Raw genomic sequence first — 15,187 nt, forward strand, 5'->3', positions numbered from 1 at the left:
TTGTGCTGCTGAATAAAGCTCATTTTAGGGCAACTTATCAGCAACTTCAAGCCAAATAACGTCTTCCTTCACACGTCCTGACAGGACCTTGAAATATTTTACTGAAACACTCCTCACATGCACATCCAATGGAAGCACCAAATACAGAAAGAAAGAAAGAAAGAAAGAAAGAAAGAAAGAAAGAAAGAAAGAAAGAAAGAAAGAGTATATTTAAAAAATACACTGTTACAAAAGATTTCTGTTTCAAATTAATGTTGTTCTTTTGAACTTTCTAATCATCAAAGAAAAAGATAGAAAGAAATGAAAGAGTATATTTAAAAAAATACACTGTTACATATAACCAGAAAATGTTTCTTGAGCAGGATATTAGAATGATTTCTATCATGTGAACTGAAGACTGGAGTAAATGATGCTTCTGGGGCATTAGAGACTTCGGAAAACATTTTACAAATGGGAGCGGCCAAAAGATTTCTGTTTCAAATTAATGTTGCCATTCTGAGCATTAGAGTGTTTTTTTGTATATTTTTCTATAATTTCAGCTTTGAGTGACTCATTTCTGTCTGTAAAGCAATATTATACGGCTTACGCCATACAACGTGTTTGTACGCATGTACACTTATTACATAACTTTGTGATGTTGCTGCCAATGAAGTTTCCTCTTGAGAAAGTTTGATGTTTCATCAGAAATACAGAACACATATGAAAACGGAGTTGTGTGTTTGTTGTAACGTCTTTAGAGTAATATCACACTCACAGACTCTCCCAAGCCGAAACTTAACGCACAGCAACCCTTTGGTGTCTAGTTTCCTGTCATTTTCCAAGTAGTTTTATCCATTCAGTTGAACTTGTGACCTGTGGCTGTATTTAGTTACGAGATATTATAATTTATGCACGTACACTTGTAGACTTATATACAATAAGTCGGATTTTTAGATTGGGAAATTTCACAATGCTTAATTCAGATTAATTCATTTTAATGAGTGCTGTCAATTGATTAGTTTTTATTTTTCGATTATATGTGTGTTAAAAGTTTTTATTTACATAATATGTGTAATACACACGCATAAGATCAGTATCAATAAAAATTTTTACGTTTTATATTATACAACTGAAATAATATGATATTACACATAATAATAATAATAATAATGAAATTATAAATAATAATAATAATAATAATTGGGCCTTTGATAAGTGTGCACGTTGTCTGTCTGACTGTACATGTACCAGCAGCGCGCAGCACCTGCCGCCACTAAATTACATTATATTTGTCCCATATTGTCATTAATATACATACTGACTTCAAATTGGACCACTGAATAAATAGACTGCTATTGTTATGTAAGTATGAGGGTAAGATTATTTAGTGTACAGGTCATCTCAAGAGTGATCAAAACAAGTGATAGAAATATATTTATTTTCAAGCATTTTAAATGTTTTAAAAATGTAGGGAAACCACTTGAAAAAGTAGAAGTGAACAATTGCATCACAGCATCTCCTGACTGCATTATTATTTGTAAAATAGGGGCTTTATGGAGTGTGTGTATACATGGTTATATATTGTAAACAGTTTATATTTCATTAATTTAGGGAAATGAACAAGTGTCTTATCCCTCAAGGGACTATTTGTCCAACCAGCTTATCCCTGCTTGAAAAGCAAAATGTTACTGATAGTGTAAAAAACATAAACTTTGAAGCACATGCTGATTGATGGACTAGCATTACTCAACATTACTGACTACCTTCCAGCAACACTACATTCAATGAAGGTAAAATAGTAAAAAAACATAATAATAGTTCATTTAAATGGACCTGGAATCAGAACCTGAAAATTTGTATACTATAAAATATGTTGAATTTTGACATTGACAACCTTTAAATTAAGTTCGTACAGTATACGTAATAAACAGTATTGAGCATTGAGTAGTTGAGTATTGTGCATTTTTCCTTACCACTATTTTTTTAATAGTTGTTTAATGATTTTAATGGAACCGGAATCGGAACCAGAACTATAAACGTTAGGGAGAAATGGAAAATTTCTAATGATTCCCAACCCTAATATTTGCAGTATGTTTACACTGTGTTTAAAATCATGGTGGGTGAGGGCGTTTTCGTATGCGTTTGGCCAGTCAATATCTAGTTACATCACAGGTAGTACCAGTTGTGCTGGTTAGACACTGCTCCGGAGAAGGAGCTAATTTGGTTCTCGAAAAAGGTAGTCCGGTACTAAAAACGCCAAAAAGTAGGTAGTTCCACAATTAGTTCTGGTACTGTGAAAAGGTTCCTGTGGTGCGAAAGGCCCTATTAAGCCACGTTTCCACCGCTGGAACTTTACTCAGGAACTAGGAACTTTGGGCTGGTACTCTGTGTGATCCACCAGGATCTAAATGAAGTTCTGGGTAAAAAATTGCCCCTCAGAAAGTCCCTGCTCACCGAGGTAGTACTTTTTCAAAGGTCCGTACTCTCGGGGCAGGACTTGGGCGCTAAACATGCTGATTGGTTGAGTTCACGCAGCATTGTGATTTCAACCACCATTTATTCGGATAATTTTCAAAATATTACTGTTATTGTGTCATGAAATGTAGTTTTAAAAGTATTTCTGGCGAGAATGTAGTTGTTTAAAACTCAAATCTGCGGCTTATTTATAAAGACAGCGCCTATTTAAAAATGTGTTTCGCCGATTTCGGAGACGATCAGCTCCACGCGATCAGCGGGAGCTCAGTGCTCATGTTTACCGACAAGAACAGTCTCGACTCGGCTCATCCTTCTGATATGTGCCGCTGGCTCTGATGTCTCTTTAGTGGTTAAACATAAAATATAATTCATTTTGGGTAAATCTAACAAGTAATCTTTGGTCTGTATTCAATTAATCTATTAATATGTTAAAATGAAAATAAAAAGAGGCAATACTGTTCGATATAATATTTCGTTTCATTGTAATGTAGGCTGTATATATACACATTTCCCTGAACTACATTTCAGCGGCTATTAGTATGATTAAATGAAAATGAAAGGAGGAAGTGGTGTTTGATATCATATTTCGTCTTATTGTAAATATACAGTGAGAAAATTGCAGTAGCCAATGCGAGCTGACTGATGTTATCAAGTACGCTGCTGTTTGCAGAATTACCTGACTTGCGTCTCAGAAAAATGAGTGGCCTACCAAAAATTGGTTGTACTTTTTTCATTATTCTATATTATTATGAAATAATGGATTCAATATTTTAATTAACTCAGATCAATGAGGCCTATGACCAATCAGTTCCAAAAAAGAAATACAAAACCTGTGCTACCTGAAAAAAAAAAAACAACAAAAGGCTGAATCTAAAATTCGGTGGTAATATAGCATAATGAGATATTTACAAGCTTTTTTTCCCATTTTTGACAGGGAATACCACAATAGGTAAAGGACTTTTAGCTCAGCACTAGCATTAACGTGTGTTTTTCATCAAAATGATGTGACTCTTAAATGCCGTCTTACACCATTGCCATTTTATAGCTTCAGTATTTGTGACTTTTACCTACCTATAAGTGTGTCAGGGTCAGATTCTTCCTACCTGGAAACACGGTCATCCGTGAGTTCCTAAAGCAATGCAGAGGTCATGTTGTAGTTTCCAGGGAATGCACTTAAGTGTTTGAATATACTGTAAGTCGTTTTGGAAAAAGTGTGTCTGCCATATGAATCATGTACGTTTTTTACGTTTAAATGAGTGCGCATGCCCTGAAAGCAAGTTGTTTATATGGGAGTCGTAACAGGATCAAGAACAAGTTTAATCCAGACTCTGCTGGCTCAAAGAGGAGAGAATCTCTTTACCCAGGTTTACACACCTTGTGTGAGGATTAAACTGCGTCTGACCTGTGCTGACATTACACCTATATTGCCCCTTGTGTCAGAAATACACTAGGATGTAAGAATAACTATACTGTAAGAAAAAAAAAATCTGTCCTGGCAGAAAATTATCAATATGTATTTTCATTTAGGTTTGCAGACATTTCCTTATAACTATAAACCATAATTCAAACTATGGAAAACGCCTAGGAAAAGTCATTACAGATATTGACCATTGACTTTCATAGTATTTTTTATTTTTTCAATACTGTGGAGGTCAATGGCTACCAGCAATTATTTGGTTACCCACATTCTTCAAAAAATATTTTCTGTTGTTTTTGGCAAAAGAAATAAGTTTTTATTTTTGGGTGAACTATCCCTTTAACATTATACAGTGGGACGTATTTTTCTGAATTTACGGATTTTTTTTGGAGTTATACGTTGGGACGTATTTTTATGAATAAAAGAGATACAAAAAAGGCATAAATTTAAGATTTATGTATTTGAATCACAAATACAATTTCCATCCATTTAAATTGCAAAAACCTAGTCATATATGACCCTGGACCACAAAACCAAACTTAAGTGTCAATTTTTCAAAATTGAGATTCATACATCATCTGAAAGCTGAATAAATAATCTTTCCATCGATGTGTGTTTTGTTAGGGGTGGGTAAATATTTTTTTGATTTATGTATTTTTGAATTTTTTTATACTGAGGGTGCAAAAAAAATCTGAATATTGACAAATTCATCTTTAAAGTTGTCCAGATGAAGTTCTCAGCAATGCATATTACTAATCAAAAATTAAGTTTTGATATATTTACGGTAAGAAATTTACAAAATATCTTCATGGAACATGATCCTTACTTAATATTCAAAAGATTTTTGGCATAAAAGAAAAATCTATAATTTTGACCCATAAAGTGTATTTTTGGCTATTGTTACAAATATACCCCAGAGACTTAAGACTGCTTTTGTGCTCCAGGGTCACATATATTAATGAAACGGGTATTCTTGTTTGTGTAATGTGTCTAAATGCTCTTAGGTCTGTATCCATCACAGATGCTGTCTTTGAAAACAGCCACCTGGTGAGTCCTGGTAAATAAAGCAGGCTTATCGGTGACTGTCCCTGATGTCCGTGACATAGAAACCTCCTTCCTCTAATCACTCACTCCACACACATCACACAGTCTCAGGAAAAGTGTGGAAAATTGTATTTTTAGGGGTACAACAGCTTGTCACTAGCTTAGTTTCCATCCAAAGTTGTGAATTAAATTTGTGCAAAAAATTGGAATATCGAATAAAACAGTTGCGTTTTCCATCACATGTGTTCCAGAGAACATAATCTTCAGTTCCCAGGAAGCTGCCGCAAAGTATCAATAAAGAAATATTAAAAAGTTGCTGCAAGAAAGCCTGTGACTCTTTTTTGCTACATAATAAATGACCTGCAGAAAAAACACAATAACACACACTGTCATGTTATCTTGCATTCGGGTACGTGATGTTATGGAGTGCACTTCTGTTTTCTGCGAGGAGATTATGCCATGTAATTTTTTGCTCAGGCATTTCAGAATGCCAGAATTCACGTTTTTAGTATTTGGCTAAGTGGTTTAACTGTTTACTATGTATAACAGATATTAGTTACTAAAACATTGTCTGAAGATTTTGTTTTGTTGTTATGTTTGCGGACTCTTGAGATGTTTCTATCCGTGATTATAATGATAAGTAAAACAAAAACTCGTACAACTGTGTCACTACAGTTACTTACCCCTAATGTTCTCAGTGTTTACGTCACATGTTTAGGTTTGATGATATAAGGCACATCCTTCAAACTGCTTAGACTCAAAACTATCCGTGTTGCTAGAAATAAAGCTTTTCAAGACTGTGTGTACTGTACACAGAGCAAGGTAGAATAGCCTGTGTGTCGTGTATATCTCATTTCGGAAACACAAATACATACATGATATTGTGCACGTGCCATTTTGGCTCTGTGCAAACAAGCACACCGCTGTAAACACCAGCTTAATTGTCAACCACACATCTAACATTATTTAATATATTAGTAAAAAGAGAGGCATCGGGAACTAGGCCAATCCTTAATTCCTTTTCATGATCTCTATGGAGTTCTGAGGAAAATGCAAGATTGACAGATTAGGAAGCATCTTGATAAGGGTGGAAAATGTTGCCACATTAAAAATGTTGTATGGAGCCTTAAAAGAAGGGGAAAAACTGACATAAGAACCTTCTTACCCATTAAATATTATTGCGTTTATGAAAAAGTGATGTGGTTTGTGGTGTTTGAGGATATAAACAATGACCTCATGGTCTAGTTGACCTCTGAAGGAAAAATCATAGTTCTGGAAAGGTCTGTCTGGAATCTGCAAGCTGATGAATTCAGCTCGGGGCTCATTTGCATCTGGGAAACGTATTCCCGACCACAGCAATGCAGTCATCATGGATCATAGAGTTTCTCGAGTCAGGGCAAAAGCCACAGCGAGTATGTGAGCATACGAGTGGAAATACAGAGGTTTAAGGCTTTTCCAGTTGTGAACGACTCTTAAATGATTTCTGAAACACTTCTAACTTGTGCAATTTTGCATCCATTCACGAGCATGATATGTGATTTTTGATTAACTGATCAGAAGTGTCTGACAGTAATGCAGATGGGCTTGCACATGCACTTAAAATGCAATTAATAAAAAGGTGTGTATTGTAATTGCTCTGTTAACTTCCATGTGCTAAGGTTTTGCAGATTTCAAGACTATTAAAACTGTAGATTAATGGAGCATAAGAGACTTACATTTGCATATGTTAAGATAATTGCCAGTGTTTTGAGCCTTATTTGACTACAGTTTATGGTAATTGTGGTGATATGTGATAGTAAAGATAATTTAATTGGTGGCTGAAAGACTATAAAGAAATGTAATTAACTATTCACTACATTCAGAGATAGCAGTTGTCTGATAATCAGCTGTTAAGATAAAATCATCATGAATAGACTCTATTAGAAAGTTAGAAAGTTGATGGCGACTGATATGTCTCAGCTTCATGTATGACAAATATACACGGGCCTACAGTGAAGTCTACAGCACTTGTAATGCAGTCAAATGCCTTAACTGATTTATTTATTTATTTATTTTTTAAGAAGGAGGAAAAATGTATTTGTTTCCGTCACCAGGTGCACGGGATATAACCATAATTAGTCTGCTCCTTTGATTACCGGGAGTTTTAGGAGTGATATATTTAGGTGTAGTGTCCACGTCTGGCAGGATGACAACAAAGTGTGCAGAACAAAGATAAAAGACGGAAGTGGACATCTGTGCAAAAGGTGAGGAAACGTGCATCTTCAGGGTCTTGCAGCATGTTGACTGAAAGCTGCTGTTGTGAAAGTAAGGTAACTGGAACCAGATGGCCCAATTACAAGGAAGGAAAAGTTACAAAGGCACAGAAAGGCTCTTCCGCATGACCTCATCCACATTGGCACAATTCCTTTTTTTTTTTTTTCAAACAAAATATTATTTTTTCAGTTTGCATATCACAGCAGATTACACAATGAATAACAATCATGCACAGCAAACATTGTATACCCTATTCTCCCTCCCATCCCCAAAAGAAAGAAAAACGAATCATTTTAAAGATAGCTAAATGAGTAAAGAGTGTCTTTGGAGAAGCTCATGATGCTACACTACTCCCTCAGAGCTGGTTCTCGTAGCAGGCTTCCAACATTAATAAGTTTGTAAAAGGTCTCCAGACATTTTCAAAAACATTTTGTTTCTTTTCAACAATTCAGTTCCATTGACACCATTTCTTCAATCCACATCCCAATTCTTGGCTCAATTACATTTTGCTATTTAAGAGTAATTATACTTTTATCTTGTTAAATTCACATTTCTATGAATCTATGCTTTGTAAGAGAGGGCTGATAGGATTTATTGCCCAATTCTAATACTTTAATTCTAAAAAAAAAAAAAATGTTATTAATGAACTGCAAATGTAACAGTAATTCCCAAAATAGTATCCTACAAAGTTAGATGTGATATTTATTTTCATACTATAGGATAGTATTTATTAATGATTGGAATTAGCTTTTATTTTTTTCAGTTTTCATTTAAATGTTAGTATTTTTGTTGTGTGTGATTGTTCAGTCTTTTTTAATTACTAATATATATATATATATATATATATATATATATATATATATATATATAGTCTCAAAATATCATGGGTAAAATGTTATTAATGAAAACTATTATATAAATATAAAATAGTTTTCATTAATAACATTTTACCCATGATATTTTGAGACTTATGGAAAACCACAAAAGCTTTAAAGGTTTGAACTTTTCTATTATTATTATTATTATTATTATTATTAAGTTTATATAGTAGTCAACATTTGATGCTTCATTAACAGGTTTCAGCATAATAATTATTATTAATCTTATACCAGTTGAGATTGTAACTTTGGTCCCGGACGCGGGAAATGTGTTCTTTCTTCACTCCTTCAAACGCTCACGCGTGAAGCCGCTAGTAAGAACAAACCGGTTCTCTCGCTCAGAGGAAGCCGGTTTCAGCTGGCGCGTCTCCATGGAAACCACCTCTCTATATAAAGAGCTGCGAGCCAGCGCCGGCTTTTAGTCCGCTTGTGCGCCGGTAGAAACCAGATCACCACAGCTGCTCTCGTGTGCGGGACAACGCCGACTTTATTCATTTCCAGCACTCTGGTCTAATGGGAAAACTCTTTGTAAATGCGTTTTAAGGTGAGTTATACGATATTACTGAGCGAAATTACCGTTAAGTGACTTAAAGTGTCCGTTATGTTAGGATAAACTTTCAGTACGGTACAGTCTAATCAAAAATAAAGAAACTAACCGATCTGTCTCTAACGTTAGTTAATTCTCTGCAATGTTTTTCGAAGTAATGTGATATAGACCCGTTTGGCGTGTCGTATGTTCTGACACCATGGCCCCTGAGTCAACGTGGCCGCTGTGTCACACTTCCCTGTGCGTATTTAACTTCGACTTTATCAAAGATCTTTCTCGCTGGAGACAGCTGTGTTCACAAACGTGGAATTGCTAATACGTTTACTATAATCTTTGGTTAATGGAAGTTATTTTCAAGCTCGAGATCAAGATCAATGAATGAAACCTCACGCTGCATAGCCTCGTTAGCCTGAATGAGCACATTCTATTGGCTGAGCCGAAAGTAGAAGCCGGCTGGATTTGATCAGTGATTGGCTGACAGGAATGCCTGTCAAAGTTTGTCCAAACAGGGCTTTTCCTTATTGGGTAACTGATGTAAGTCGCGCTCATCGCAGGGGAGGGGCTAATTTCATCGCTCGTGTCCAAAAATGTGTGTGCGTGTGCCGGCTCCATTGAGAAACAGTTTCCTAATTTTACACGAAATGGACTGTTGCGATAAACAACAGGAGTTTTACACACTATGTGGATTACCGAAAGTACCTAGTTTGAACTGGTTTGTTGCCTGTACTTTATGGTTGGACGTGATATTTTAATCTTTGCAGAATTCTTGCTTGGGAGACGTGCACACTGGCCCTGGCCTCGAGGCTTATCTGAAAGGATTCAACTTCACTGGTGAACCTCCCTGGCTGTGCGACATCTGTTAGCCACATTATAATTCCATCTCTTGCATTCGTCTGGTGAGTCATTCTGCCTTTTAAAGAGCATACAATAAAGTGGCATGGAAAACTCAAGCTCCTTAAAAAGATCTGTGTAATGTTGTACCTTTTAAATCCAAGTCTTAGCAGTGAGAGAGGTATAATTCTGAACAAATGCTATTAAAAATTGGTTAGTAGCTGTGAAACCCTGAGTAAAATGAGAGCGGTGGATGTGATGAGTGCTTAAATTTGTGTCAGGGTTATTATAGTTAATGAAAACTAAAAACACACACCAAAAAAAAATTAATAAATAAAATGAATGCTACTTGCCAAGGTACATTTATCATTTAATTTCACTTATACTAAAATAATAAAAACAGAAATAAAAAGTACTAATCTATAAATATATCTGAAATGAACACAAATTATAAAAAATGCAACATTATTATGACTTAAATTACAAATATGACAACAGGAAATATAAAAGTCAGATGTAATAAATTTAATAACTAATCTAATAATGGTATCTCCATTATAGCTGTAGTCTCTAAAGCTGTCATTGGTGCAAAGATAAGCTACTACTTTACGTACACCGACAGATAGTCTTTCCTTGTCTTAGACGGCCACTGAGTGGAGTCTTATCTTAGCGGTCACATTTTATAACACCCCTATCATTTTCTTCAACAGTTTCTTTTGCAATCCAATCTTGAACAAACACCATGACCTCTTTGACTGGATCAGACTTTGACTTCGCCTTCCTGGAGGAGGGATTCTGTGCACGTGACATCGTGGAGCAGAAGATCAACGAGTCCTCACTATCAGTAAGTGAGCGCGGATTATACCTACATGTCTGCTTAATTGTTGCTTTTTTCTTTATTCGTGTAAATTTAGATTTTGCTATTAGAATATCATAATTTTCTCTAAATGGCTCTGCACTGTTCTGATCGCATCTTTTCTTCTTTTAGGATGACAAAGATGCCTTCTATGTGGCTGACCTGGGTGACGTCCTGAAGAAGCACCTCCGTTGGTTGCGTGTGTTACCCCGTGTCACACCGTTCTACGCAGTGAAGTGCAATGACAGCAGTGCCGTCATCATGACACTGGCGTCTCTGGGAGCCGGATTCGACTGTGCGAGCAAGGTATGTGAAAGATCTTGTGAGTTCCTTAAATCACGAATGTGACTTCTCCATGTGTCTCAATGAGTGCATGACATCAGCACCAAACTGTGAGAATGTAGCAGCGTTAATGCTGTATTAACCCGACTTCTAATCCTCGTCTCTTGTGCTAGACCGAGATCCAGATCGTGCAGTCTGTGGGTGTGGAGCCGAGCAGGATCATCTACGCCAATCCCTGCAAGCAGGTGTCTCAGATCAAATACGCCTCTGCTCATGGAGTGCAGATGATGACGTTTGACAGTGAAGTGGAGCTCATGAAGGTGGCACGAAGCCATGAGAATGCCAAGTGAGTAACTTTACTAGAAAACCAGGTCATGTTTCACCACAAAATAACAGTGATCCACCAGTATGGGTTTTGTTTTTTTAACTGGGTGGCCGATTAAAAAGCAGATTATATTTCATCTCAGACCATATAAATTGGCGGCAGTGAATGAATAAAAGAATAATAATTATTGTTGATATTTTTTTAAAACATTTAGTATTATTTATTATTTTTTGGTGTTTCTGTTAGTTAAAGGTTTACTTTGTTGAATGGTTGAAATAAACACTTTTACTTTAGATAAACTTTCTGTAAATCTATTATGGCAATAAAAATGCCAAATATAAGCTGAGATTTTTGACAATTAAAATGTTTCTGCTTATGATACTTGCCAAACCGAACAATTTAGCGGCTGACAATTATATATTTTGGTGACCACAAAAAAAATTCTAATAAAAAAAAAATATTTTGTGCATTGGTGCAAGATTTTCCTGACATTGAAACACATTTTCTGTTTCTGCAGACTGGTTCTCCGTATCGCCACCGACGACTCCAAGGCCGTGTGCAGGTTAAGTGTGAAGTTTGGCGCCACGTTAAAGAGCAGTCGGCTGTTGCTGGAGAGGGCGAAGGAGCTCGGGCTGGACGTGATTGGAGTCAGTTTCCATGTGGGCAGCGGCTGCACTGATCCTGAGACGTACAGTCAGGCAATCTCAGACGCGCGCTATGTTTTTGACATGGGGGTGAGTGGCCTTGTGCTATAAAAATTCAAGCTACACTCATTTATGCAATAGAATATATACTTAGTCTGAAAATGATATTGTCCACCAGGCGGAACTGGGATATGACATGACCCTGCTTGATATTGGAGGAGGCTTTCCAGGCTCCGATGACACCAAACTGAAATTTGAAGAGGTATTTATTCTTAATCACCATCTTAACTTCAAGTGACCAAACTAAAGATGTTTAGGTGATACCAAACTTAACTTGTCGGTTTTTTTTTTTTTGCTTGGCAGATCGCTGCTGTGATTAACCCTGCACTTGATAAGTATTTCCCTGTTGACTGCGGCGTGAGGATCATTGCTGAACCTGGCCGCTATTATGTAGCGTCTGCTTACACGCTGGCTGTCAACATCATTGCTAAAAAGGTCATCATGAAGGAGCAATCAGCCTCAGATGGTAAAAGCAAACATTCAAAACCATGTTTGTTTCTAATGTGCTCTTAACGTTCATTCTCAGACTTCAAATTTAAAGGACTATATTCAGTAATATTATCAATTTAACTGCAATGAATAACACTGTTATTGTCCTGTTTATAACTGAGGTGCTGTTTCGAAGCAGTCTGTAGCGTGTAAAGCATTACATAAAAAAGATTTGATTTAACTGACTTAATTTCTTGTTAACTTTTTCAGAAGAAGAGGATGGGGCCAATGACCGAACCCTGATGTACTACGTGAACGATGGTGTTTATGGTTCCTTCAACTGCATTCTGTACGATCACGCACATGTCCTGCCAACTCTGCACAAGGTACGGAAATGAGTCCATCAGATTCCTGTTTGTCAGATGGAGGTTCTTCCCTGAGACCAACCTGTAACCAATAATCTCTTACAGAAACCCAAGCCTGACGAGCGCATGTACCCATGCAGTATTTGGGGCCCGACCTGTGATGGGCTGGACCGTATTGTGGAGCAGTGCAGCCTGCCTGACATGCAGGTGGGCGACTGGCTGCTGTTTGAGAACATGGGTGCCTACACTGTAGCCGCATCCTCCACCTTCAATGGCTTCCAGAAACCCGATATCCATTACATCATGTCCCGCACAGCCTGGTAAGTAGTATTTGGGAACCCATTTTTATTACTTTCAGCATCATTAACAGTTCTTTTTAACGTTTTCTATAATAAACAAAGCTAAACAGGAAGGATTAACAAAACTAATAAAAATGACAAACACTACAATATTACTAATAAACTGCTGAGATAAAAAATCGATTGAAAATACAAAGAAAAAAAGCTACAAATCTAAATTATTACACTGAATAACTTCAGCAAATTGTGGTTTTTCTTAATATTTTATTACATTTAAAATGTAAAGAAATTATATATATATATATTATTATTTTTTTTTTTTTTTTTTTAGAAATAACACCTTGCAAGCAAAAATCTTGTACTGATTGTATTGCTAATGGAGAATTGCTAATTTTTGAATGTTTTGGTTGGATTATTTCGTTTCTTTCATTGTATGCAGTGTATGCGTGATATGGGTGTTCATGTTATTGCTGTTGATGTTTGGGCCGGATGCGTGCCGTCCCACTGCGGACGCGAGAGCACACTGGACGTGCCAGCCAAGCCGTGCCCTACTCAAGTGCTGTGATGCTCTTCAGTGCAGACTACGAGAGCAAGAGCCAGTTCTTATTCAGACAGCGGTTTATCATAGTTCTCCAGTGATTTATGCCCGAACCCTGTCTCGAGGTCCACCATTACCAAATATGTGCTGTTGAATAACAATAGTTATATTTCTATTCTAAATGCAGCTGTTTTTCACTTCGTTTGTATGTTGCAAATGCTCAAACCTGAAAGACGCACAGAAAGGCTCACAGTCCTGTGGCTGTTTATTTTATTTTATTTTATTTTTATTTTAGTAATTTTTTTTTATATACGTATATACATGTAAATCATGAGGCCAGATACTTGACTGGAGGAAATGAGGGAGTAGTTTGTGTAGTTTTCTGTGTGTTGGAGGAAAGTTTATTCCTGAACAGAGACCCCCCCCCCGGTAGCTCATGCTGCTTTCTATTGAGGAGTGTTAAGGGATTGAAAAGTAGCCATTTCATGAATTGTTTTCCCAACAGTCTTTGAAAATTAGAACTTCCTCTTCACACAGAATCACAGATTTCTTCCTTCGTGACCATTTCCATTTTATACTTGATTAGTAAGTTAATATTAATATTATTTTTCACCTAAAATCTGTATTATTGACCTGAAATGTATGCCACTGATGCATTTGAAATGGAGATGAAAGAGATGGGATTGCTTCTGAATTGCTTTCCTATGGATTTTTTTTTTTTTTTTTTTTTTTTTTTTTTAAGTTTTGTATTTTTATATAAATAAATGTAGCTGTAAAAAAATGTAGATTTATTTTTTTTGGCGTTTGATTTCCATTACAATAGCACCGTTTTATATCTTGTGAATGTATTAAACCTTGCACAAAGATTTGTGCAAATCAAGAATTTATAGAATACAAGGTAAAACAACTTTACACTAAACATACATTTAGCAACATCTAGTGGAGATTTACCAAATCTGTTCTTTTGGGTCCATCATTTCAATTAAACTCTCCAAAAATCTATACATGCGTGTGTATAAATTTAGACTTCATATATATTATACTTGTGCTGTTCAGAATGGCTAATACTACTGACCATAAACTATTATTTGAAACACCACACAATGCAACAAGTGTCCAGTTATCTCTACTGACAATAAAATTTTATTTGTGTTAATGTGCATTGAATTGAGTGTGTAGTTATCTCTTCTGTTTGAGTTTGAGGCTCTTAGTTTCAACATTTCAACATTCTATTTTTCAGACATTTCTCTCTCGTATAAAAGTGATCCATGTTGGTTGATTTCAGACCCATAATTAAAGCAATACCCCATTGTAGCCTTGAATGCATGTATACACTCTAATAAAAAAATTAACAATTAGTTTAAATACTTCTGGATTAATATAGGCTACTGGCATACAACTACAGTCAACAGGGAATATGGGTCTAATTTTAAACAAAATGCAGCCACCCTTCAAATTATATATATTGTTTTACCTGTTGTAGCATTGCAAATCATAGGATAAAATACAAAATACTAAGTAATGGATTACATCTTAATTGACTAAATATTGATCAATAGCATTTAATGTTTTGTATTTGATCATGATTTGTGTTTTCTGCAAAATCAGAACTTGCGCTTTGGCACATCACGTTTCCAAGCAACTTTACAGAATTTTAGTTTTATTTAGGAAATTATGAAAAATGTAGCCAATTTGACATTGAAACACACACACGTTGGGTTTCCATGTTTTATGGGGACATTCCATCGGTGTAATGGTTTTTATACTGTACAGACTATTTTCTGTCGCCCTATACCTAAACTTGCCCCTCACGGGAAACTTTCTGCATTTTTAGTTTATTCAAATAAACTTTATTTTGTATGATTTATAATCTTGTTTCCTCGTGGGGACCAAAAAATGTCCTCACAAGGATTTTGGATATTGCCATGTTTGTGGGGACATCAATATTGCTATCCAATTAAAATG

General features: G+C 35.9%; 1 protein-coding gene across 3 annotated transcripts; it reads left to right on the plus strand.

Moving 5' to 3' along the window:
* Positions 1–8,432: 8,432 nt before the first annotated feature.
* On the plus strand, positions 8,433–14,351 carry odc1 (ornithine decarboxylase 1). Of its 3 annotated transcripts, XM_042742886.1 has the most exons (11): positions 8,433–8,590; positions 9,355–9,489; positions 10,135–10,268; positions 10,413–10,586; positions 10,736–10,908; positions 11,405–11,621; positions 11,710–11,793; positions 11,895–12,057; positions 12,291–12,406; positions 12,491–12,706; positions 13,112–14,351. In XM_042742886.1, exons 3-11 carry the CDS (start codon positions 10,167–10,169, stop codon positions 13,247–13,249), a joined length of 1,383 nt encoding a protein of 460 aa, XP_042598820.1. In that variant the 5' UTR covers positions 8,433–8,590; positions 9,355–9,489; positions 10,135–10,166; the 3' UTR covers positions 13,250–14,351. The 3 variants fall into 3 exon arrangements, with proteins under 3 accessions (XP_042598820.1, XP_042598818.1, XP_042598817.1); XM_042742884.1 differs by lacking the exon at positions 13,112–14,351 and having other exon boundaries at positions 12,294–12,406; positions 12,491–12,735; XM_042742883.1 differs by lacking the exon at positions 13,112–14,351 and having other exon boundaries at positions 12,491–12,733.
* The last annotated feature ends 836 nt before the right edge of the window (positions 14,352–15,187 follow it).

This window comes from Cyprinus carpio, chromosome B17 (genome assembly GCF_018340385.1).
Source record: "Cyprinus carpio isolate SPL01 chromosome B17, ASM1834038v1, whole genome shotgun sequence".
Classification (NCBI taxonomy): Eukaryota; Metazoa; Chordata; class Actinopteri; order Cypriniformes; family Cyprinidae; genus Cyprinus; species Cyprinus carpio.